Here is a 24270-nt window from a genome sequence, read left to right on the forward strand (position 1 = left end):
AGGTTAGTTTTAGTCTAGGTTATAATTTTTTGGGGGGGAACTCAATCGGGTCTCAACTTACTGTTGCGAGTTAGAATAGTAGAATTCACAAGGTGCAATTTCAAAAATTTGGTTGTGCATCAGCAGTTTTCTTGTTATGTCAGTCACTGATAGTCAGTCAATTAGCCCATGTCAGCAAAAAAAGTTTTTATCGCTATTTAACGCCCAGCTATCTAAACTTGTTATCATGGTCGAATTACCGGCCGGGGGGGCCCCATTTGATTTTGTTAGTCAGTCTCACTCAGATATCAAATTAAAAACTTCAAACATTTTTCTCCACCCTATGGCAAAATGTGTAGAATTATATGATATTAGTTATAAAATTGCAAAATCTTCTCTTCGCCCAATGGCAAAATGTGTACAATTGCAGCAAACTTGGTTGAAAACTGCACCATTTTCTCTACACCCCATGGCAAAATGTGTGGAATTGCACAAAATTTACTCTAAAACTTAAACATTTTCTCTCCGCTGTCAAGAGGGGGGCCACTAAAATGTCTTGCTCGCAATGTGGGCAACTGCGGCCCCTCATGATGAGTTCAGATTTTTTGTGGCCCCCACCCTCATCAAAGTTGCCCATTCCTGGTCTAGGTCTAGTCCATGTATATGTGACAGTGCAGTCGGGCGGTACCGTATGCCATTCCACTGTTCTCTACTGTACTGTATAGTGTGGTGTGGTCTGTGGATGTGTGTGGCCTGCACTGTGTGACTCCCCATCCCATCTATATATCTCTGCCTGAAGTGTGAGCGCAGCCTGCCATCTCACTCACTCGTCTCTCACTACAGCGCTGCTGCAGGCATGACTTAGCAGAACTGCACTGCGCTCTCTCTCTGTCTCTCTCGCCACCTCTCACTCACAGCCACCATGTAGGAATTGAAATAGAGCCTTCCAGTGCTTTTTTTCTCTTTCTTTATATAGCTTTCGCTCTTTTTCCCTTTTTTCTTTCTTACCTTCCCTGCCTTTTTTATCTGTCACTCTCTGCTATTTTTTCGGAGTCTTTTTCAGTTTGGCTGCATTTCAGCTCTTGTGCATGCCTTGCCGACATGGGCTTGCACACACTGACAGTGGCACATCTCTGAATGCTGCTGCTCAGACTCTTAGCAGCCACTGCATGCTTAGCCTAGCCTAGCGCTGCTCCCTGTGCCCTCCCACTAGGGCCACCACATAAGCTAAGGAGGTATCGGCTAATTCATCTTCATCTCCAACCCAGCCATGAACGACCTGCTGCAGACCATTGCCGTGGCAGGGGGCCAGTGGGCGGGCAGCACAGAGAACCTGGAAGGGCCCGTGGAGGCCAACGGGGGCAGCAGTAGTCGGCGCATGAAGGAGCTGGGCTCCATGGCCTACTCCACCAACGCTATCAACTACACCACCCTCACCCTGCCCTCTGGCAACAGGGCCAAGAGCAGCCTGAAGATCAAAGGTAGAGACTACAGGACCACTAGTCGACCCCCCCTCCTTCTGTGTGGTGATGTGGTGAACTATCATATAGGATGTGTATTTACTACCGGTCTTACTGTGTTTCAGAATTAAGTCATTGTTTAATCCATTGTAAATGTATTTTTTTCTTTCATCATTTCCATTTTTCCCTTGTGATTTTGACACCTGTGAATGCCTACCATCATACTCTAGATTTCAGAAGATTGGCTGCCACATACTTTGCTTCCCTCATAAGCCCTATTCTCCTGTAGTCTCTCCATCCCTCCAGCCATAACTCATATTTCCACATCTCTTTGTCTCCTCCAGACAACGCTTCCTGTGAAGACGTTCCAGCATCCTCAGACGACCCCATTGGGGTCAGAGGTCAAGGTAAGAGAACTGTTGACCTTTAGGATAAACTCCCATTAGTATTATTTAACCACAGGGCTTTACACCAGTTTATTACTGGGAGACAAAAGAATAAAATATCAAATGGCAAAAAATAGGCAACAATAAGTGTAAATGTCGTGCCACTAGAAGCTTGGTCCATATCTCTACATTTCAGTTTGCTACCATTAGAGCAGGGTTATATAACCCTGTTCCTGGAGAGATACCCTCCTGTAGGTTTTTGCTCCATTCCAGTTGTAACTAACCTGATGCAGCTGATCAACCAGCTAATTATTAAAATCAGGTGCTAGATTAGGGTTGGAGGGAAAACCTACAGGACGGTACCGCTCCAGGAACAGGGTTGTAGAGCCCTGCATTAGAGTAGATCTGCCTAAATGACTAGATTTGGCATGCTATCATTAACAGTAAACTCTGCCTAACAAATGGTCTTAAGCAGCATTCCTCCATTAGCTAGTAGATCAGGCTGTCTGCCTACTCCATTCTCCAACTTACACACACATATCACAATTGGTGTCCATTATCTAAATTTTCGGTGCACTCTTGGCTAGCTAAAATGTCCTCCCACTATCATGTACATTGTGTTATACAGTAATGTACCTATTTTTATTATTGCATGAACTTTACGAGAACTGTCTGTTTTATTGCACTTTGTTACAATGTTCTGTAATGTTGGTGAGTTAGCTAATATAATGGCAGATAGCCTAGTACAATGCATTATTTCCTAAAGTGAGCAAAACTACCAGTAGCTCAGTATAAGTGAACTGCACCACTGTAGCCCAGTGGAGTGTATAACATCTGTGGGAGCAGGTTAACCCAGTTAGCTGTGTGTGTTGAATGTGCCAGGACTACAGGTCTTTAGCAGTGCTCAGGCTCTGTCGCCCTCTGCCCTCTACCCATCCACTATGTGCAGAGTCCCCTGTAGCATCTGTTGTAAGTGACACACCTGTGTACATCTGTCTAAGACCACTAACAGTACCACTTTACTCAAGACTGCTACTGCTATCAATGATTACCTGCTGACATCACTTCCCCAATACTACTACTGTACCAACCACACCAAACCTGAACCAACTTGAAGACCACTAATAACAGCAACAACGTATCAATTTGCATCCCACACATTCACATACAGCCCACCTATCTTTTGGTACATTCCTCTGCCCCGGGTCTCCTCCTCTCCTACTCCTCTCAATTACCTGAGCCCCTCCCGTGTTGGCCTCTGGGTCATGTCAATCACAAGGCCCCTCTTTCCTCCAATCAGGTTTTACAATAGGTTTTTCCTCGTGAATGATTCCTCCCTTCGAGTTTGTGTGCCCCTCCCCTCTCCACTCCCTTTGTGTGATTGGGCATGTTGTTGGAGTTGCATGGCACCGTGCCACCCCTCCTGCCTGCATACACCATCTGCTGCCCCGTGTGACGTGTCCTCTCAATCTGTGTGCCCTCTTATCCCTATCCAGACTCCAGACCCTCCAGCCTCCATAGTATCAAGACCATCAGTAGTAATAGCAATAATAACTCCCACTCCTCTCCGCTCGAGGCCAAAGGTACAGTCACACCACTAACCAGAACACCCCTTCTCTCCCACGCTCCTGCATACGACACCTCCTTCATTGTACTCTCTCTTGATTCTCACACACACATACACACACAATAGATAAAAAGAGAGAGAGAAAAAACCTACAGAACCCTTTTGTAATCTATTAACATTGATACGGTAACTCTTTTCGGAATGGCTTCCTCTCTCTATCTGAGATATGTTCTGGAAGGGTCCAGGCTAGGTTCTTGCATATTTTTTATTTATTTGCGTTGTCACAAAAAAGCAGGTTTCTGAGCTATGCTGGTTTATATCCAGAGTCTGTCATCACCTTGGGGTGATACTTGTATGTTAGTACCTGAGTTAGTCATACACTGTTAGAGCAGAACTCACCTACAGTAGTGTGTTTCTCTTCAGGCACGTTGAATGGAAACCTCAGCAGGCCCCACAGTGAGAGCAGTGGGGAGTTCAGCCTCAGTCTGGACCAGGAGGAGTGGTCCAGTGGGAGCAGCCCTGTCCAGCACCTCCTGTCCCGCTCCTCTCACCAGAGCCCCATGCTGCTGCGGAGGTCCCTGGACCCCCAGGCCACACAGGCCAAGAAGAAGAATGGCAGCGCCAGCGAGGTGGTCTCTCTACAGCAGTTCCTAGAGGAGAGCATCGACCCTGCAGAGGTGACAGCCTGGAACACACATGAACACTAGATTAAGACTTTAATATACTATTTTTTAGATAGGAGTACTGTTTTATTCATAGGTTTCAGATGTGCTATGATAAGAAACAAGTAGAAGTTATTTCACCACTCAAGTCTGCTATAAAACCCAGGTAATATCATGGTATGGTAACTTTAATGTCTCTTCTCCATCAATAGTCGGGCAGCCAAGAGAATCTGACCATTGAGTCTCCCCGCCTCTCTGGAGGCACTGAGCACGTGCAGAGAGACCGGACAGAGCGAGGCTCCACTGGCACTAAGGGGCGGGGCATCCTGCGCTCAGCCAGTGGGAAGGCAGCGCCAGTGAACTCAGATGGCCGCCCCTCCAGGGCTGCCCAACCAGGTCGTCCCAGCCTACGAAAGGCAGAGAGTACGTGTGTGAAGGGCATGGTCCAGCCACGGGTCAGCCTCTCCTCCCAAAGTAAAGCCATGTCTGTGTCTGAGCGTCTGGACATCTCCTCCTCCACGCTGCCCCGGGCCAGCAGCGTCATATCCACAGCCGAGGGCTCCACACGTCGGACCAGCATCCACGACATGTTGTCCAAAGACACCCGGCAGCCCGTGTCTGTGGACCCCACACCCTCCTCAAAGGCCTTGCCTCGCGCCTACACCACGCCCAGTGAGTACCCCCCAACCAACAACCCCTCCCAGTCCCAACATCCCAACCACCAGTCCATCCCCCTAGCCCCAGCCCCCATGCCCCTGTTGAAGTCAGTCAGTATGCCTAGCACAGGCAGTCAGCACCCACCCAGTTGTAGGGAAACTGACCTCTCCAGCCTAGAGTCTTTCTTTGGCTCATCCTTCACAGTAGAGTCAGTGTTTATGGACTCCATCTTCAGCGAGCCAGCCTTCACAGGGGGCAGTGGCAAGAGCCACACCTTCCTTGCCCTCAACACCTCCCTGGTTAGTAACATCAGCGGCCCCCCAGTCAAAACCCACCTCTTGCCCAACCCTGCCCAAACCACCCAGAACCAACCAAATGTGCTAAAGCCCAGCCCACCTGACCAGAATGGGGAACATGAGGTCATTGACACCAATCATGTGCTTGATGCTGACCAATCTCCACCCCTTAGCCCAGAGGATCAACAATCGTTGTGGTATGAGTATGGCTGTGTCTGAATGTGTGGTGCCCTGGTCAGCTACTGATCTGGGACCTGCATAAGGACCAGTGATGTTCGGGGAGAAAGAAGGAACTCTCTGCATGCATTATCAAAGCCCTATCATGCTATGTTTTCCGTTGAGCTTTTATGGGGGGGGTTTTCATGGCTGATTTGTAAATCCCTGGTTTAGTCTTTCCCTCCGTCTTATGGAAGTGGGGTTCTCTGGATGTCTTTGCTTCAAAGGTCTGTTCACACTGTATTCATTAATCAAACCTCTGATGTTTGGCTCACATTATAAAGCTATTACATGACTGCTTTATGGGGGACATCAATAGCTGTTCTAGTTATTTTAATCAACATTTGCTATTTCTTTTCTAATCACAAATACATCTTCAGAAAACATGCTGCAAAGCTACATTAACTATCATTTGGACATTCAGTTCATCTTTAAAACATCTCCATGTCAGAAGTCCTCCAGAATTAGAATGGAGCTCTGTTTAATAATAACGCAATGAGGCTTGTAGATTTATGGAGTCATTATGTAATCTAGCCCTTCAGAGGAAAGCAGTTTCACATCTATTAAAATGAGATAATATTCTGTTTCCTCTCTGTCTTATTGGGTGTTTGGTATGTGGGAGAATTCTGTCCTCTCTAAAGTACTGTATCACATTGCATTACCAGTCTAATTCTACTGTACCAATCTCAATACATATTCACTGAACTGCATGGCTTTATTCTGTCTTGGTTTGTTCAGAACCTCTCATTTTGATTGTTGCGATCAAAATGGTTTTGTCTTTGTTTTCTTTGGTGTTGTTTTTCTGTTTTGTGCATATGACAAATTTTTCTGTTCCATTTCTTTGTCTGACCAAATCACTCAATGTGGTGATTCTGAATTGGTGTATGGGTGAATTGGGGATAAGGGATTGTTTTGGAAGAAACGTCATTCACAAAATGATCTGAGAGGAATGTTAAGCGTTTGAGAGAGAATGTTTTAAAGATAGTTGAGTCTTGTGTTTTTGTTGCTCTAATACAGTGTTAGTAGTGGTGAGAGAAATTTGCATGTGAGACAAATATGATGGGCAGATTATTTTGTGAATGAAAGTTCTTCTACTCTTGGTTGTATTGGATCTGGGTAAAGTCTCGAATGCTCATGGCCACAATACAAATTCCAATTGCACAATAACACATTTTAGGTTATGTATTATTGTAGACTGACTGAGTACAACTTGTACAAACATATTTTTAACCATATTAAGTTATATTCAAGGACAGAAAGCACTCCTGTATGCACCAGCAGTAGGAGTAGTAATGTCGTTGTTAGTTAGATTTTTATTTCTGCTTTATGCATTTGCCATTTGAAATTGTTTTATTGTATTTATCTTGTGTATGAACTTAACTTCGGCCTTAATTCTGATGTAATATGACATGCCTTTGTTCTGCAGATGTGGAAGTGTTACAAGAGCGCAGAAAGTCAAAAAGCAGTGGGGAGCAACAAAGCTCCTAAACATTACTCATCGGCTACCATTATGAGCTCAAGTGGTGAGTGCTGCTCTCTGAGACCAGTGGTGGGGGGTCTCCATGGTAACCCAAAGTGGCATAACAGATGTACCATCCTGTTCGTGCTTGCTTATGCTATGCTGGTGTCCCCCCCCCCCCCCAGTCTGGGTGGAACCCAGTAAAGGGCACATGAATTGAGCCTGGTCTGCATGGCGTCTGGTGGAACACACGTTGCCCTTTTTTTATGCCCAACCCCTAATAACAGGAAGTCCTGACCTGCTACCCCCCCGTTCCTCAGTGTAACGTGTCCATAGCTGGCTTTTCTTTTACTTTTCTCTGTTGGAATTCAGGAAGAAACACTGCTGGCTCTATATGAGGTTGTGATCCCTTTGTGAGCTTATCTGCAGTGCTGCATGGATTTTGTCTCACGCAGCTGAAACCCCTCCCCTGTCAATGCATGTAGACTGCTTTCTGGTGCGTCCATATATGTGCATCCTCTTCTCTGATGTCATCTGCCTCTAACCTCTTTTTCTGTCCTCTTCTCCTTCTCTCTTCACTCTTCTGTCTGCCTCCTACTCAGAGAGAAAAGTGACCTTCAAGCTGTCTGGCTGACTCTGAAGCCGTTAAAAGTTGGTCTTCAGTGAGAAAAAAAGATTGTGAAAAGCAAAAATATAAAAATACATTTTTTTAAAAACAAAAAATCAACAATGCTTCAATAAAGAAAGTAAAGGTAATCTTTTTTTGTATCCTTGAATCAAGGAAATAAAACTCTAAGACATACAGTATGTGGCGACAGTAGTTTTTCTATAACTGACTTTCTGGCAAATTGCACTGCTATGGTGTGACAGACTGCTAACATGCACCATACACAGACATACTGTTGGTGCCAATGTTCACGCAAAGCCAAATGGGTGAGCTTAAACTAGACCCTGAAGACTCCTTGTTGTCCTCTGTGTGACTTTGAATCAGCTGGATATTTGCTCTCTGCCAATTGATGCTAATGATACTCTTTGTAAATGAGCATGCACATGCAACGTCTTTCTACTGTGGAACAACAGATGTCTACATTCAACAATCTGCACAGAACAAAAAATCTGCATGTGGGCACAGAACAAGGTCAACCACAATGTGCATGGAGCAATCAACACACTTTTCTTCCAATCAGAATGGACGATGTTTTAAGTTGTTCCTCTGAAATGCCAAAATGACTATCGTGGGAAGCCATGCCAACTGTGATTGACAGAGAATCTAATCAAGACGAAGGTTGTGTGAGCTGAATGGCACAGCTTTGTATATGTGTGTACAGTATGTATGTGCCCACTATCAGATATCTGTCTGTGATGACCTAGTGTTCATTTCCTTTTCCACTTTTACATAAATCCATTTGATGTGATTAAAATTCCAGGTAATCTATTCTTCCTCTGATGAATGATTGATTTGTCTTCATTTACATCATTTATATAATACAAATCTCACCAGCTAAAGTTGTTGGGATATTGGACCAAAGTAATGTCATGATTTCTATGGACAGATTAATGTAAGGCTCTTTTAAGATAATCTCTAAATTAATATTGTATTGCTATTATATAGAGAAAGGATACAAATATTCCAGTCAAAGCTTTTATAGGACACAAGTGATGAATGGGGGTTGTGCAGATTACATCCATTTACTGGATAGACAAAGCTTGAGTTAACTATTAGCCTACATCTAACGTATACTATGGCCACTCTCTCTCAGTGGTGTAGTCTGGGCGATAAGGAGGTATAAGCCAGCATATACCCACTACATTTTTTGGGGAGATAGCGTATACTCCCAGAAGATAGTAGTGGATAATCAATGTTCCATGATCTGCATTATTACACAGCAGTAATAGTGTCAGAACGGTGTAAATTACTAGATCTTGCCGAGGGAGATACGAGGATGCAACCACCATAATTACTACTACATTGTCTATCAACCATGCACATATAACCAACAATCAAGACTGCTCTCTTGCCCATTGAAAATAAGGGCTCTCCAGACCTTATTCCGTACCAAAAGTAAACAGAAAATGTTATGGTAAAAAGGCACAAAGGTAAATAACTTAGAAATAAATCATTGCACCAAGCCAAAACACAGTCTGACAGGATATTATATTAATTTCAAGGTATTTACTAGTCAAAGCTCTGAAGAACTGGTTCATGTCCTTTCTCCTTTAAAAATGTCATGTGATCCTCTGGCTTTAGTGCCATAATGGCAGCATTTGTAATGGGATAGAAGTACACGCTCATGGCCTACGTTGACCAGGTCGCTGTCCAGGACAATTTGATGCTCTGGTCCTTGTCACAGAATAGTGCCAGGGCAGTGGCACAGCCTTGGCCCACCTTTTAGTTTCTCCATCATGGGTGCCTCCTCAGCATAGCGCAGGTTGCCACTGCCCAAGCCTAGATTCTTAGCCAGGCCGTTGAGGTTGACTGGATGATCATCAGGAGGACAGAGACTAGCTACAGGCCCTTCTTGTCTATCAGGAAGAGGTTCCTGGCGACTTCTCCACTCTTGAGGTCTTGCAGGTGAGGCATCATCTCTTTCACGGTGAATACTTAAGGGAGAAAAATAAATTACACCAGGTCAGAGTACATCACGTTACTCTGGTATCTCAAGTCTAAAATGGCTTCATAGCCTTGTCTCATTTCATCTGCACTGAAACATCTGGACATGTAAAATAATATTCCCAGTTGGCATCTATCCTACTGCTTTCACCTAGACCGTTGTGGCGAGTGGCGCAGTGGTCTAAGGCACTGCATCACAGTGCTAGCTGTGCCACTAGAGATCCTGGTTCGAATCCAGGCTCTGTCGTAGCCGGCCGCGACCGGGAGACCCATGGGGCGGCGCACAATTGGCCCAGCGTCGTCTAGGGTATGGGAGGGAATGGCCGGCAGGGATGTAGCTCAGTTGGTAGAGCATGGCGTTTGCAACGCCAGGGTTGTGGGTTTGATTCCCACAGGGAGCCAATATAAAAAATAAAAAAATAATAATAATGTATGCACTCACTAACTGTAAGTCGCTCTGGATAAGAGCGTCTGCTAAATGACGTAAATGTAAAAAATTTAACCGTTTATAGATCAGCACAGGAGAGGCCACTTTAGACTAAAAAAATGTAATGCAACCCTAGCAGAAATCAGAGGGAACAATGAACTGAAGCCTAATATAAGAGATATGAGAGAACATATGATAACTGTATGAAGTTGAAGAGCTGATTCTCTGTCATGCAGGATAATTGTTATATTTTCTACCTTAAACCCAGGGCCGGTTCCAGGCATAAGCAGTCACTTAAGGCCCCCAACCATTTTGTATTTATTTTTAGGGGAACTCAGTCTGGGTCTCAAAATGTGGTTTTGCATCAGCAGTTCTCTCTTGTTATGTCAGTCACTGACAGTCACTCAATTAGCCATGCCAGCTAACAATTGTTTGATTGGTAGTTCGTCTAGCCCAGGGGACCTCCAGGGGGAACCCATTGATTTTGTTAGTTATTCTCATATCATATTAACATGGCATAAGTCACTACAAAATGGGTAGAATTGCAAGAAGTTAGCTGGAAAACTGGCCAAAAAATATCTGTCCCATGGCAAATTGTGTAGAATTGCAGGAAATATACTGGGGGGGAGGGGGGACATGTTTTTTGCCCCGAGGTGGGGGCCCCCCAACCAAATCTTGCTTAGGGCCCCAAAAGGCTGGAGCCGGCCCTGCTGAAAGATTCTACACATTGAAAAAAGCGGTCCTTAGGTACCTCAAGCACTGTGAAAACCTGACAACATGTAATGGTATTCTCTATCGAGTGTCAAAAGATCAAATCTCGAAGAAGAAGAGACACCAGTTTGTCATCCCTAACTCCTTCAAGTCTGAGGTCTTACAAGGCATCCATGACAGTGCAGGTCATCAAGGGCAGTTAAGGAGCTTGAGTCTGGCCCGTCAACGACAGAGATCAAGGACTATGTGCGTCAGTGTCCCCTACGTGTCATCAGTAAAACAGCTGATCCTGAAGGAAGAGCCCCTCTAGAGAGTATCAACACCTCTGCGCCTTTAGAGATTATGTGCATTGACTTCTGGTCTGCAGAAGATTCTAACAACAAGTCAGTTGATGTACTAGTTGTCACAGATAATTTCACCAGGTTAGCCCAAGCATTCCCTTGCTGTGATCAGTCTGCAAAACAAGTGGCAAAGCAACTTTGGGACAAGTACTTCTGCATTTATGGGTTCCCTAAGATAATTCATTCTGACCAAGGCGCTTCGTTTGAGGTTTAGTTGATAAGTCAGCTCTTGAAAGTGGCTGGTGTCAAGAAGTCCCACACAACGCCTTATCACCCCATGGGTAACTGCAGCATCGAGCGTTTTAACAGAACGCTGGGAAACATGATCTGTGCTCTCTGTCTAATGCGAAGCACAACTGGCAACAACACCTTCAGAACTTGACGTTCATGTATAACTGTACAGTACACGAGACCACTGGTTATCCTCCATTTTATTTGATGTATGGTAGGATCCCACGTCTCCCTGTTGATGTGTTGTTCAAAAACATCCTGAATGACCCAGAGATTAGTACTTATGAAAGCTACGTAGTTTTTCTGACCAAAGTCCTTCAGGAGGTCATGGTTGTTGCTGAGGACCATGTCTACAAAGAGCAGAGTCGTCAAGCAAATGTATATAACCGCCGAGTCAAAGGGAAGTCAAATAACTAATTTCCACTACTCCAGGGTCCAATGGCGGCAAGCTTTACACCACTCCAGCCGACGCTTGGCATTGCGCATGGTGATCTTAGGCGTGTGTGCGGCTGCTCGGCCATGGAAACCCATTTCATGAAGCTCCCGACTAAATGTTATTGTGCTGACGTTGCTTCCAGAGGCAATTTGGAACTCTGTAGTGAGTGTTGCAACCGAGGCCTACGATTTTTACGCGCTACAGCAATCAGCGGTCCCATTCTGTGAGCGTGTGAGGCCTACCACTCCGTGGCTGAACAGTTGTTGCTCCTAGACATTTCCACTTCACAATAACTGCACTTACAGTTGACCAGGGCAGCTCTAGCAGAGCAGAAATTTGACGAACTTTTGTTGGAAAAGTGGCATCCTATGACAGTGCCACGTTGAAAGTCACTGAGCTCTTCAGTAAGGCCATTCTACTGCCAATGTTTGTCTATGGAGATTGCATGGCTGTGTGCTCAATTTTATACACCTGTCAGCAGCGGGTGTGGCTGAAATAGCCAAATCCACTAATTTGAAGGGGTGTCCACATACTTGACTTTTGTAAATATATATACATTTACATTTTACATTTGACATTTTAGTCATTTAGCAGACACTCTTATCCAGAGCAACTTACAGTTAGTGAGTGCATTTTTTTTTTTTTATACTGGTCCCCCGTGGGAATCGAACCCACAACCCTGGCGTTGCAAGCGCCATGCTCTACCAACTGAGCTACAGTTGAAGTCGGAAGTTTACATACACCTTAGCCAAATACATTTAAACTCAGTTTTTCACAATTCCTGACATTTAATCCTAGTAAAAATTCCCTGTCTTAGGTCAGTTAGGATCACCACTTTATTTTAAGAATGTGAAATGTCAGAATAATAGTAGAGAGATTTATTTCAGCTTTTATTTATTTCATCACATTCCCAGTGGGTCAGAAGTTTACATACACTCAATTAGTATTTGGTAGCATTGTCTTTAAATTGTTTAACTTGGGTCAAATGTTTCGGGTAGCCTTCCACAAGCTTCCCACAATAAGTTGGGTGAATTGTGGCCCATTCCTCCTGACAGTGCTGGTGTAACTGAGTCAGGTTTGTAGGCCTCCTTGCTCGCACACGCTTTTTCAGTTCTGCCCACAAATGTTCTATAGGATTGAGGTCAGGGCTTTGTGATGGCCACTCCAATACCTTGACTTTGTTGTCCTTAAGCCATTTTGCCACAACTTTGGAAGTATGCTTGGGGTCATTGTCCATTTGGAAGACCCATTTGCGACCAAGCTTTAACTTCCTGACTGATGTCTTGAGATGTTGCTTCAATATATCCACACAATTTTCCTTCCTCATGATGCCATCTATTTTGTGAAGTGCACCAGTCCCTCCTGCAGCAAAGCATCCCAACAGCATGATGCTGCCACCCCCGTGCTTCATGGTTGGGATGGTGTTCTTCGGCTTGCAAGTGACACCCTTTTTCCTCCAAACATAACGATGGTCATTATGGCCAAACAGTTATATTTTTGTTTCAACAGACCAGAGGACATTTCTCCAAAAAGTACGATTTTTGTCCCCATGTGCAGTTGCAAACCGTAGTCTGGCTTTTTTATGGCGGTTTTGGAGCAGTGGCTTCTTCCTTGCTGAGCGGCCTTTCAGGTTATGTCGATATAGGACTTATTTTACTGTGGATATAGATACTTGTGTACCTGTTTCCTCCAGCATCTTCACAAGGTCCTTTGCTGTTCTGGGATTGATTTGCACTTTTCGCACCAAAGTACGTTCATCTCTAGGAGACAGAACGCATCTCCTTCCTGAGCGGTATGGCGGCTGCGTGGTCCCATGGTGTTTATCCTTGCATACTATTGTTTGTACAGATGAACGTGGTACCTTCAGGCGTTTGGAAATTGCTCCCAAGGATGAACCAGACTTGTGGAGGTCTACAATTCTTTTTCTGAGGTCTTGGCTGATGTCTTTTGATTTTCCCATGATGTCAAGTAAAGAGGCACTGCATTTGAAGGTAGGCCTTGAAATACATCCACAGGTACACCTCCAATTGACTCAAATTATGTCAATTAGCCTATCAGAAGCTTCTAAAGCCATAGCATCATTTTCTGGAATTGTCCAAGCTGTTTAAAGATACAGTCAACTTAGTGTATGTGAACTTCTGACCCACTGGAATTGTGATACAGTGAATTATATGTGAAATAATCTGTCTGTAAACAATTGTTGGAAGAATTACTTGTGTCATGCACAAAGTAGATGTCCTAACCGACTTGCCAAAACTATAGTTTGTTAACAAGAAATTTGTGGAGTGGTTGAAAAACGAGTTTTAATGACTCCAACATAAGTGCATGTAAACTTCCGACTTCAAGTGTATATGTATACACACACACACACACACTACAGGGTCAAAAGTTTGGACACACCTACTCATTTCAAGGGTTTTTCTTTTTTTACACAATTTTTTACATGGTAGAATAAAACTATGAAATAACACATGGAATCATGTAGTAACCAAAAAAGTGTTAAACAAATCAAAATAATTTAAAATATAATAAATTAAATTTGAGAATCTTAAAATAGCCACCCTTTCCCTTGATGACAGCTTTGCACACTCTTGGCATTCTCTCAACCAGCTTCATGAGGTAGTCACCTGGAATGCATTTCAATTAACAGGTGTGCCTTCTTAAAAGTTAATTTATGGAATTTATTTAGTTATTAATGTGTTTAAGCCAATCAGTTGTGTTGTGACAAGGTAGGGGGGTATACAGGGGGCGGCGCACAATTGGCCCATCCAGGGTAGGGGAGAGAATGGCCGGCAGGGATGTAGCTCAGTTGGTAGAGCATGGAGTTTGCAACGCCAGGGTTGTGGGTTCGATTCCCAAGGGGGGCCAGTATGAAAAATAAAAATAATGTATGCACTCACTAACTGTAAGTCGCTCTGGATAAGAGCGTCTGCTAAATGACAAAAAAAAAAAAAGGAAAAGCAGCCAACAAGTGCTCCGCATATGTGGGAACTCCTTCAAGACTGTTGGAATAGCATTCCAGGTGAAGCTGGTTGAGAGAATGCCAAGAGTGTGCAAATATATTTTAATTTGTTTAACACTTTGTTCGTTACTACATGATTCTATTTCATAGTTTTGATGTCTTCACTATTATTCTACAATGTAGAAAATAGTAAAAAAATTAAGAAAAATCCTTGAATGAGTAGGTGTGTCCAAACTTTTGACTGGTACTTATATACACTGCTCAAAAAAATAAAGGGAACACTTAAACAACACAATGTAACTCCAAGTCAATCACACTTCTGTGAAATCAAACTGTCCACTTAGGAAGCAACACTGATTGACAATACATTTCACATGCTGTTGTGCAAATGGAATAGACAACAGGTGGAAATTATAGGCAATTAGCAAGACACCCCCAATAAAGGACTGGTTTTGCAGGTGGTGACCACAGACCACTTCTCAGTTCCTATGCTTCCTGGCTGATGTTTTGGTCACTTTTGAATGCTGGCGGTGCTTTCACTCTAGTGGTAGCATGAGACGGAGTCTACAACCCACACAAGTGGCTCAGGTAGTGCAGCTCATCCAGGATGGCACATCAATGCGAGCTGTGGCAAGAAGGTTTGCTGTGTCTGTCAGCGTAGTGTCCAGAGCATGGAGGCGCTACCAGGAGACAGGCCAGTACATCAGGAGACGTGGAGGAGGCCCTAGGAGGGCAACAACCCAGCAGCAGGACTGCTACCTCCGCCTTTGTGCAAGGAGGAGCAGGAGGAGCACTGCCAGAGCCCTGCAAAATGACCTCCAGCAGGCCACAAATGTGCATGTGTCTGCTCAAACGGTCAGAAACAGACTCCATGAGGGTGGTATGTGGGCCCGACGTCCACAGGTGGGGGTTGTGCTTACAGCCCAACACCGTGCAGGACGTTTGGCATTTGCCAGAGAACACCAAGATTGGCAAATTCGCCACTGGCGCCCTGTGCTCTTCACAGATGAAAGCAGGTTCACACTGAGCACGTGACAGATGACAGCATGACCGGTTTGGCGGTGGGTCAGTCATGGTGTGGGGTGGCATTTCTTTGGGGGGCCGCACAGCCCTCCATGTGCTCGCCAGAGGTAGCCTGACTGCCATTAGGTACCGAGATGAGATCCTCAGACCCCTTGTGAGACCATATGCTGGTGCGGTTGGCCCTGGGTTCCTCCTAATGCAAGACAATGCTAGACCTCATGTGGCAGGAGTGTGTCAGCAGTTCCTGCAAGAGGAAGGCATTGATGCTATGGACTGGCCCGCCCGTTCCCCAGACCTGAATCCAATTGAGCACATCTGGGACATCATGTCTCGCTCCATCCACCAACGCCACGTTGCACCACAGACTGTCCAGGAGTTGGCGGAGACATACATACATACATACATACATACATATACACACACACACACTGTATTCGGAAAGTATTCAGACCCCTTGACTTTTTCCACATTTTGTTACGTTACAGCCTTATTCTAAAATTGATTACATTATTTTTTCCCTCATCAATCTACACACAATACCCCATAATGACAAAGAGAAAACAGGTTCGAGACATTTTAGCAAATGTGTTCAAAATAAATAAATATGGAAATATCATATTTACATAAGTATTCAGACCCTTTGCTTAGTACTTTGTTGAAGCACCTTTGGCAGCGATTACAGCCTCGAGTCTTCTTGGGTATGATGCTACAGGCTTGGCACACCTGTATTTGGGGAGTTTCTCCCATTTTTCTCTGAAGATCCTCTCAAGCGCTGTCAGGTTGGATGGGTAGTGTCGCTGCACAGCTATTTTCAGATCTCTCGAGAGATGTTCGATCGGGTCAAGTCCGGGCTCTGGCTGGGCCACTCAAGGACATTCAGAGACTTGTCCCGAAGCCACTCCTACGTTGTCTTGGCTGTGTGCTTAGGGTCGTTGTCCTGTTGGAAGGTGAACCTTCGCCCTAGTCTGAGGCTGTTATAGTATCAAAGGGGGGACCAATTCCATATTAATGCACATGATTTTGTAATGAGATGTTCGATGAGCAGGTGTCCACATACTTTTGGTCATGTAGTGTGTGTGTGATGGGATGTATAGACAATATGGACAGTATATGGAGATTGGGACACACAAGTGATGCTTTCTGATAATCATAAATTAATTTAACGTGAGCATTTTTGCCCAATAAACAAATTACTTGCACAAAATGTTTGTTAGTTGGCAATGTGAAACCAACCCACTAACATATGTAGCTTAAGAAACAAGGATCATGAAAATAATTTGCTAGTAACAGATTACATTCATATGCTGACTATCTCTGAAACTCACTTAGATAATACCTTTGATGATACAGTGGTAGCAATACAAGGATATAACATTTACAGAAAATATAGAAATGCCAATGGTGGAGGTGTTGCTGTTTATATTCAGAACCACATTCCTGTGAAGATTAGAGAGGATCTCATGTTAAATACTGTTGAAGTAAAATGGCTACAGGTTCATCTGCCTCACCTAAAGCCCATTCTGGTGGGAAGCTGCTATAGACCACCAAGTGCTAACAGTCAGTATCTGGATAACGTGTGAAATGCATGATAATGTATGTGATATCAACAGAGAGGTATATTTTCTGAGTGATATAAATATTGACTGGCTTTCAGCAGGCTGCCCACTCAAGAGAAAGCTTCAAACTGTAACCAGTGCCTGCAACCTGGTTCAGGTTATCAGTCAACCTACCAGGGTAGTTACAAACAGTACAGGAATTAAATCATCAACATGTATTGATCATATCTTTACTAATGCTGCAGAGATTTGTTTGAAAGCAGTATCCAAATCCATTGGATGTAGTGATCACAATATTGTAGCCATATCTAGGAAAACCAAAGTTCCTAAGGCTGGGCCTAATATTGTGTATAAGAGGTCATACAATACGTTTTGTAGTGATTCCTATGTTGTTGATGTAAAGAATATATGTTGGTCCGTGTGTGTAATGAGGAGAAAACAGACACTGCACATGAAATTGCTTATTCCAGTTACTAATAAGAATGCACCCATTAAGAAAATGATTGTAAAAACGGTTAAATCCCAGTGGATTGATGAGGAATTTAAAAATGTTATGGTTGAGAGGGATGAGGCAAAAGGAATGGCAAATAAGTCTGGCTGCACAACCGATTGGCAAACATATTGCAAATTGAGAAATCATGTGACTAAACTGAAGAAACTACACTATGAAACAAAGATAAATGACATAAAGAATGATAGTAAAAAGCTTGGAAGCCTCTCCAACATAATCCAGGTAGAATCAGGAATTCCCCAGGGCAGCTGTCTAGGCCCATTTACTTTTTTCAATCTTTACTAATGACATGCTACTGGCTTTGAGTAAAGCCAGTGTGTCTATGTATGCGGATGACTCAACACTATACATGTCAGCTACTACAGCGACTGAAATGCCTGCAACACATAAAGAGTTGCAGTTAGTTTCAGAGTGGGTGTCAAGGAATAAGTTATAAATATTTAGGACTAAAACTAAAAGCATTGTATTTGAGACAAATCATTCACTAAACCCTAAACCTCAACTAAATATTGTACTAAATAATGTGGAAATTGAGCAAGTTGAGGTGACTAAACTGCTTGGAGTAACCCTGGATTGTAAACGGTAAATGTCAAAACATATTGATACAACAGTAGCTAAGATGGGGAGAAGTATGTCCATAATAAAGCGCTGCTCTACCTTCTTAACAGCACTATCAACAATGCAGGTCCTACAGGCCCTAGTTTTGTCACACCTGGACTACTGTTCAGTCGTGTGGTCAGGTGCCACAAAAAAGGACTTAGGAAAATTGCAATTAGCTCAGAACAGGGCAGCACGGCTGGCCCTTGGATGTACACAGAGAGCTAATATTAATAATATGCATGACAATCTCTCCTGGCTCAAAGTGGAGGAGAGATTGACTTCATCACTACTTGTATTTATGAGAGGTATTGACATGTTGAATGCACCGAGCTGTCTGTTTGAACTACTGGCGCACAGCTCGGACACCCATGCATACCCCACAAGACATGCCACCAGAGGTCTCTTCACAGTCCCCAAGTCCAGAACAGACTATGGGAGGCACACAGTACTACATAGAGCCATGACTACATGGAACTCTATTCCACATCAAGTAACTGATGCAAGTAGTACAATTAGATTTAAAAAAAAACAGATTAAAAAAACACCTTATTGAACAGAGGGGACTGTGAAGCAAGACAAACATAGGCACAGACACATGCATACACACAATAACATATGCACTATACACACACGTACACATGGATCTTGTACTATAGATATGTGGTGGTGTAGGGGCCTGAGGGCACACAGCGTGTTGTGAAATCTGTGAATGTATTGTAATGTTTTTAAAATTGTATGAACTGCCTTAATTTTGCTGGACCCCAGGAAGAGTAGTAATGAGCTGGACCTCCTTAACAAATATTATAACCCTTATTGTGCTAGCTAGCTATAGCTAATGGGGATCCATAATAAATACAAATACAACCGGACCAAATGAAAAGAATACAACAAATAGTCTTACTCTGATTCGAACTCTAGCTCAAAACGTCTTATCCCCATCCCTTGATGGGACGATCATCAGGCGACACCTAGTGGTTGTTCAAAACAGCAAACAATACACTCGGTAACATTCTTATTCTAGAAGGGGTCGTGGAGCTATGCACTGGCTCTTCAATCTAGTGCATTGGAGTATTGTCCAATATTAATAAACAACTCAAACGAGCTGGACCTCCTTAACAAATAGTATAACCCTTATTGTGCTAGCTAGCTATAGCTAGATAGCTAAATGGCTAGCGAAGCTGACTATTGCTTCTTACCGGTGGATGGTCCACGCAGACTGTCTGGATATTCAGACTCTCCAAATACTTATCCAACTCAGGCTGGAGCTCAGGTGTTGCAGTCGTTTGTTTTTGGAAAGGAAAGAGGACAAATCGGAACACTTCCACGTAGCATACGCCTCTGTGCATTCCAAAACCGGTGTTTACATGACTGGGCAAGCGCAGTGTAGGAACAAACAAACCAGAGACAGTCCACCAAGGATTCACTTTTTTGGTCTGACAACCCCCTAGTAAACGTGAGTGGGCAAACAATATCTGATGTGTGGGCAAGGTGGAGATTAGAAATACCTAAGCCCTAGGAGTAAAAGCTAGAATGGGGTTGGTCAGTCATGGTGTGTAGACCACATTCTGTAAGTATATTTGTCAACTATTAGTGACTTGCTATAGATGCACATCAATTCTCACATTGCATTAATATAAGGCCGCCCAGGGGTAAATTAATTATTTCCCTGAAGTGATAGACATGAGTGATAATTAGAACAGAATCAATCCAAACCTCCTTAGACGTCTTAATGCCAAAACATACAGTGCATTCAGAAAGTATTCATAACCCTTGACTTATTCCACATTTTGTTGTGTTGCATACAGGCTGGTTTCAAAATGGATAAAATGTTTTTTTCCCCAATGATGGAGACCACTGTACTATTGGAAACTTTCACTCTAGAAATTGTTTTATACCCTTCCCCAGATATGCCTCATCACAGTTCTCTCATATCTACTCCAGAAATTGTTTTATACCCTTCCCCAGATATGCCTCATCACAATTCTCTCAAATCTACACAGTTCCGTCGACTTCATTGTAGTTTCTGCTCTGACATGCACTGTCAACTGTGGGACCTTATATAGACAGGTTTCTTTTTAAATCATGTCAAAACAATTGAATTGGCCACAGATGGACTCCAATCATGTTGTAGCGACATCAAGGACAATTAAATGAAATTGGATGCACCAGAGCTCAATTTGGAATGTCATAGCAAAGGGATGTGAATACTTATGTAAATTGGATCTATTTAATACATTTGCAAACATTTTCACCTTTTCATTATGGGGTACTACAGTGTGTAGATGGGTGAAGAAAAAAACAATCAATTTTGAATTCAGACTAACAAATTGTGGAATAAGTCAAGGGGTATGAATACTTTCTGAAGGCACTGTCAGTATGAGCAGTAGTTTGAAGTGTATTTACTTTCTACCTTACAAGATTCTGTAAAAAACAAAAACAGGACCACACCAAGCCCATTTTTAGAAGACGTTTAAGCCTAAAAAGCCAGAACTACATGTAGCCCTGCTAATAATAATCCTCCGGAAATGTCAGATTGGTAAACCAATCTCATATTGTGTGAAACTATAGGAATCAAGAAATCAGTGATTGGTGAAAACATTTTATTTAGTCCAGTCCATTAGTTTACTTGTCCTCGGGCTTGTTGAAGCAGTAAGTGAGGCAGCACTTGCCACAGTAGTGCCTATCGAAGTGGCTGGCCATGAACACGCCAGCGCCACACTCTTCAGCTGGACACTCACGACGCAGACGGTGGATCTTGCCGTTTTCATCAACCTGAAACAACCCCATGGAAGCCATAAGTATAGCAACGGAACACACACGACAGTGGCTGCATTCAGTAGAGCGAAACAGAAAACAAATTCCCTCTTATGACAGGCCTCATTGACATGGAATTCTTGACACCACAGGAGGTCTCAATATTAATTTAAAATCAGCCAAAAATTAGCTTTGTTTGTGCCTAATAAACATGGCCTATGTACAGCAGATATTTTTGCAACAGTCAGATTTCATGGACTTCTGGATCCAGTAACATGTCTACAAAACAAATGCTGGCTCCATTCACTAGACCGTGGATTTTTAAACAATGGGTCAGGACCCAAAGTGTGCCCTGGGCATGCGAGGTGGGTCGTGAGTTATGAGAATACATATTTTAACATTACTTCTTAATTTAGGTAGTTGAAGGAAAATATGGGTTACGGAAGGCCGGTCAATTTCTATTTTGGGTCTTGAGCTGAAAAAGTTTAAGATCCACTGCACTAGAGCCTAGAGGCAGTAGACAGCAAATTGGCATACTACCAGACATATAATTTTTTTTTTTTTTTTTTTTTACATCTATTAGACTAGCTGTTATCTGCAATCAAGGAATGGGTCAAGTTGTGATCCAGTGCGTTTACCTTGTAGTACTTGAGCACTGCGAGCTTGACCTTCTTCCTCTTGTGCTTGTTCTTTTTGGGAGTGGTGTAGGACTTCTTCTTCCTCTTCTTGGCACCCCCACGCAGTCTCAGCACCAAGTGCAGAGTAGACTCCTGCAGGACAACAATTCAGTTCAACCAGAAAGACCAACAAATGGCTATAGCTTCAGTGGTCAATGCTGCATATGACAGTAAGAATAAATACTTATTTGGGCTGTATGATTGTAGTGAGAAATTCAAATAAAAACCTAAGGATTATTCACAGCTGTCCCAGAATTAACTCAAATACAGAGAAAAATAGCAATACAATGAGTCGGCAGGTAACCTAGTTGTTAAGAGCGGTGGCCCAGTAACCGAAAGGTCGCTGGTTTGAATCACTTAGTCAACTAGGCGAAAAATGTTGATGTGCCCTTGAGTAAGGCACAACCATAATTGCTCCTGTATATCACTCTGGATAAGAGCATCTGCCAAATTTAAATTAATCACTGCTGAGAAACAACGATGGCTTCATTATCTAATCTACCACCAACAATTCCTGATGGCAATAAATGTTACATTAAAACATTCTGAAATGTCATACTTAGAATATTCAGCACGCATTACTATTAGATCTGATACATTTTAACAAAAAAGCAAGGCTGAGAACACCTGGTCTAAGGGAATGTGTTGTGCACTTCAGTGATGTAATGTAATCTACCTCCTGCAACACCTTTACCAAAGTGTAGTATTGTCAATCGTTTACCAAGGTGAAAATGTCAGCTCACCTTCTGAATGTTGTAGTCGGACAGTGTGCGTCCATCCTCCAGCTGCTTACCAGCGAAGATCAACCTCTGCTGATCAGGAGGGATACCTGGAGAGAGACAGGGGGCAATGAGTTCAATCTTTCTGGCAGCCACTTCATGCAACAATGCAATCTTATGCAATTCAAAGGATGACAAGGATTACAAATGTGTGCAATTACCTTCTTTGTCTTGGATTTTGGCCTTGACATTTTCAATGGTATCTGAAGGCTCAACCTGGAAATAACAGAACCTGTCAGTCTTCAAACAGTAGCTAACGTGGCTAGCAAAAAGACTAAACAGTTCCAAGACAACTCATTCCCAAGGTATTGGTTAACTAACTACCAGCCAAAATGGCAATAACAAATATTACTCATAACTTAATCTACATTAAAGCAGAAGGATGTTATTATATAGCTAAGATAAGTAGCCGAGCTGTTCCGGTCATTTACACGTGTATACGCGGGCCATGCTACTAAAATGTAGTTAGCTACTGGTAGCCAACTAGCTAGCAGTTCAGCATTAAAAACCGGTAACGAAGTCGGCAAGTACTGGCAGGCTATTAACAACTACTGTCCAATAAAGATGAGTGAACTTGCAAAAGTGTTTATGGCTGATTAATTGTTATAACGCACTCTATGCTCATTTAACCGTGTTAGCTAGCTAGTTACCTAGCCAGCTAGTTTGCTAAAGAATGCATGCGCCGCTATTAGAGGCAGGAAGCCCTTCAAGTCCGAAGTACCCACCTCGAGGGTTATAGTCTTCCCCGTGAGGGTTTTGACGAAAATCTGCATCTTGGCGTTCAATCCACCTGCACACAAGAACGACAGTGTTGTATGTACAACTATATTAGCTCAAACACGATCTACAATTCGTTATTATGGTAAATAATTGCATAAAATAGAGAGCACGATCTTACCACAGGTCTCCAACTAATGGCGGATCATGAGAAGAGGGCTTTCCAAGCGTGCGACGGGGTTTTCTGGCCTCGTCTGCAGGGAGTAGGCGTCAAATAAAATGCCTGTTCAAAAACACCTCTCTCAGAAGAATTCATAAGACATCATGCTTTGCGAGGTATTTTCCCAAAACCAGATTTGGTTTAGTTTTTTTTCTGAAAATATAAGATATTGTGAGAGAAATTCCACCCCAAAATAAGGGGAGAAACATACGATTTTAAAACTACCCAACGTACCCTTATGTCCATAGCAACCTTCCCGTTTACCTTTTGGGCACATTGGAGACACTTCGCTGCAAAATGTCTCGTGTTGGATTAATTAAACCATGTCCAAGAAAGGAGAGTGAAAAAACATAAGAAAATCATGTTTGGAGCTGGAAACTTCCATCACTCAACAGAAGAATTTGGAAGAAGAACTTTGCCACCTATCAAATCTGCCAGTGACAATAATTTCCTAGAATCTCTTGGTACATGTGAGAAGGAACATCTGATGTGTCCAGATGAGGGACTGATGAGCAACGTTACATCATTTACAGTTCTGCATTTGTGGTCCTCTGTAGCTCAGCTGGTAGAGCACGGCGCTTGTAACGCCAAGGTAGTGGGTTCGATCCCCGGGACCACCCATACACAAAAAAATGTATGCACGCATGACTGTAATAATTGGTCATTTAGCAGACGCTCTTATCCAGAGCGACTTACAGGAGCAATTAGGGTTAAGTGCCTTGCTCAAGGGCACATCGACAGATTTTTCACCTAGTGGGCTCGTGGATTAGAACCAGCGACCTTTCGGTTACTGGCACAACGCTCTTAACCACTAAGCTACCTGCCGCCCTTTGTAAAAACTGTAAGTCGCTTTGGATAAAAGCGTCTGCTAAATGGCATATTATTATTATTATTTATTATTATAAGGTATCAAAATGAAGCACCATACCCTTTCGCCTTGTTTCAGCATCATCACTCAAGCATTTATGTAGGCCTATACACCTGACCTGTTTAGAATGCCTGGGCTTGTTGCATAACTAGCTATGCCTATCT

The 24270-nt window shown here is 43.2% G+C and overlaps 2 protein-coding genes across 8 annotated transcripts in view; one reads left to right on the forward strand and one right to left on the reverse strand.

Moving 5' to 3' along the window:
- The window catches only part of LOC121571715 (girdin), an 88610-nt gene extending 80481 nt beyond the window's left edge, over nt 1-8129 (forward strand). For 3 of the 7 annotated variants that reach the window (XM_041883359.2, XM_041883374.2, XM_041883394.2), the window contains 8 exons: nt 1248-1460; nt 1784-1846; nt 2708-2794; nt 3322-3408; nt 3801-4069; nt 4267-4726; nt 6650-6746; nt 7285-8129. In XM_041883359.2, the coding sequence (XP_041739293.1) occupies nt 1248-1460; nt 1784-1846; nt 2708-2794; nt 3322-3408; nt 3801-4069; nt 4267-4726; nt 6650-6711 (1241 nt within the window). In that variant the 3' untranslated portion in view covers nt 6712-6746; nt 7285-8129. The remainder of the gene's footprint in view (nt 1-1247; nt 1461-1783; nt 1847-2707; nt 2795-3321; nt 3409-3800; nt 4070-4266; nt 4727-6649; nt 6747-7284) is intronic. The other 4 variants (XM_041883366.2, XM_041883383.2, XM_041883399.2 and 1 more) reach the window with 4 other exon arrangements.
- A 12548-nt stretch (nt 8130-20677) lies between these two features.
- LOC121571755 (ubiquitin-40S ribosomal protein S27a) lies at nt 20678-23240 on the reverse strand. Its single transcript, XM_041883418.2, has 6 exons — nt 23200-23240; nt 23027-23091; nt 22463-22517; nt 22266-22351; nt 21484-21615; nt 20678-20863 (listed from the first exon to the last, which is right to left on the reverse strand). Exons 2-6 carry the CDS (start codon nt 23072-23074, stop codon nt 20714-20716), a joined length of 471 nt encoding a protein of 156 aa, XP_041739352.1. The 5' UTR covers nt 23075-23091; nt 23200-23240; the 3' UTR covers nt 20678-20713.
- Nucleotides 23241-24270: the final 1030 nt, after the last annotated feature.

The sequence above is a fragment of the Coregonus clupeaformis genome, chromosome 1, assembly GCF_020615455.1.
Source record: "Coregonus clupeaformis isolate EN_2021a chromosome 1, ASM2061545v1, whole genome shotgun sequence".
NCBI lineage: Eukaryota > Metazoa > Chordata > Actinopteri > Salmoniformes > Salmonidae > Coregonus > Coregonus clupeaformis.

Bases quoted from the DNA above. Each gene is read 5' to 3' on its own strand.
- LOC121571755 (XM_041883418.2), bottom strand. From the start codon at position 23,074: ATGCAGATTTTCGTCAAAACCCTCACGGGGAAGACTATAACCCTCGAG. The intron at 21,616-22,265 runs GTGAGCTGACAT...GTTGTCCTGCAG, and splicing joins CCGACTACAACATTCAGAAG to GAGTCTACTCTGCACTTGGT. The intron at 20,864-21,483 runs GTAAACGCACTG...GGGTTGTTTCAG, and splicing joins CAGTGCTCAAGTACTACAAG to GTTGATGAAAACGGCAAGAT.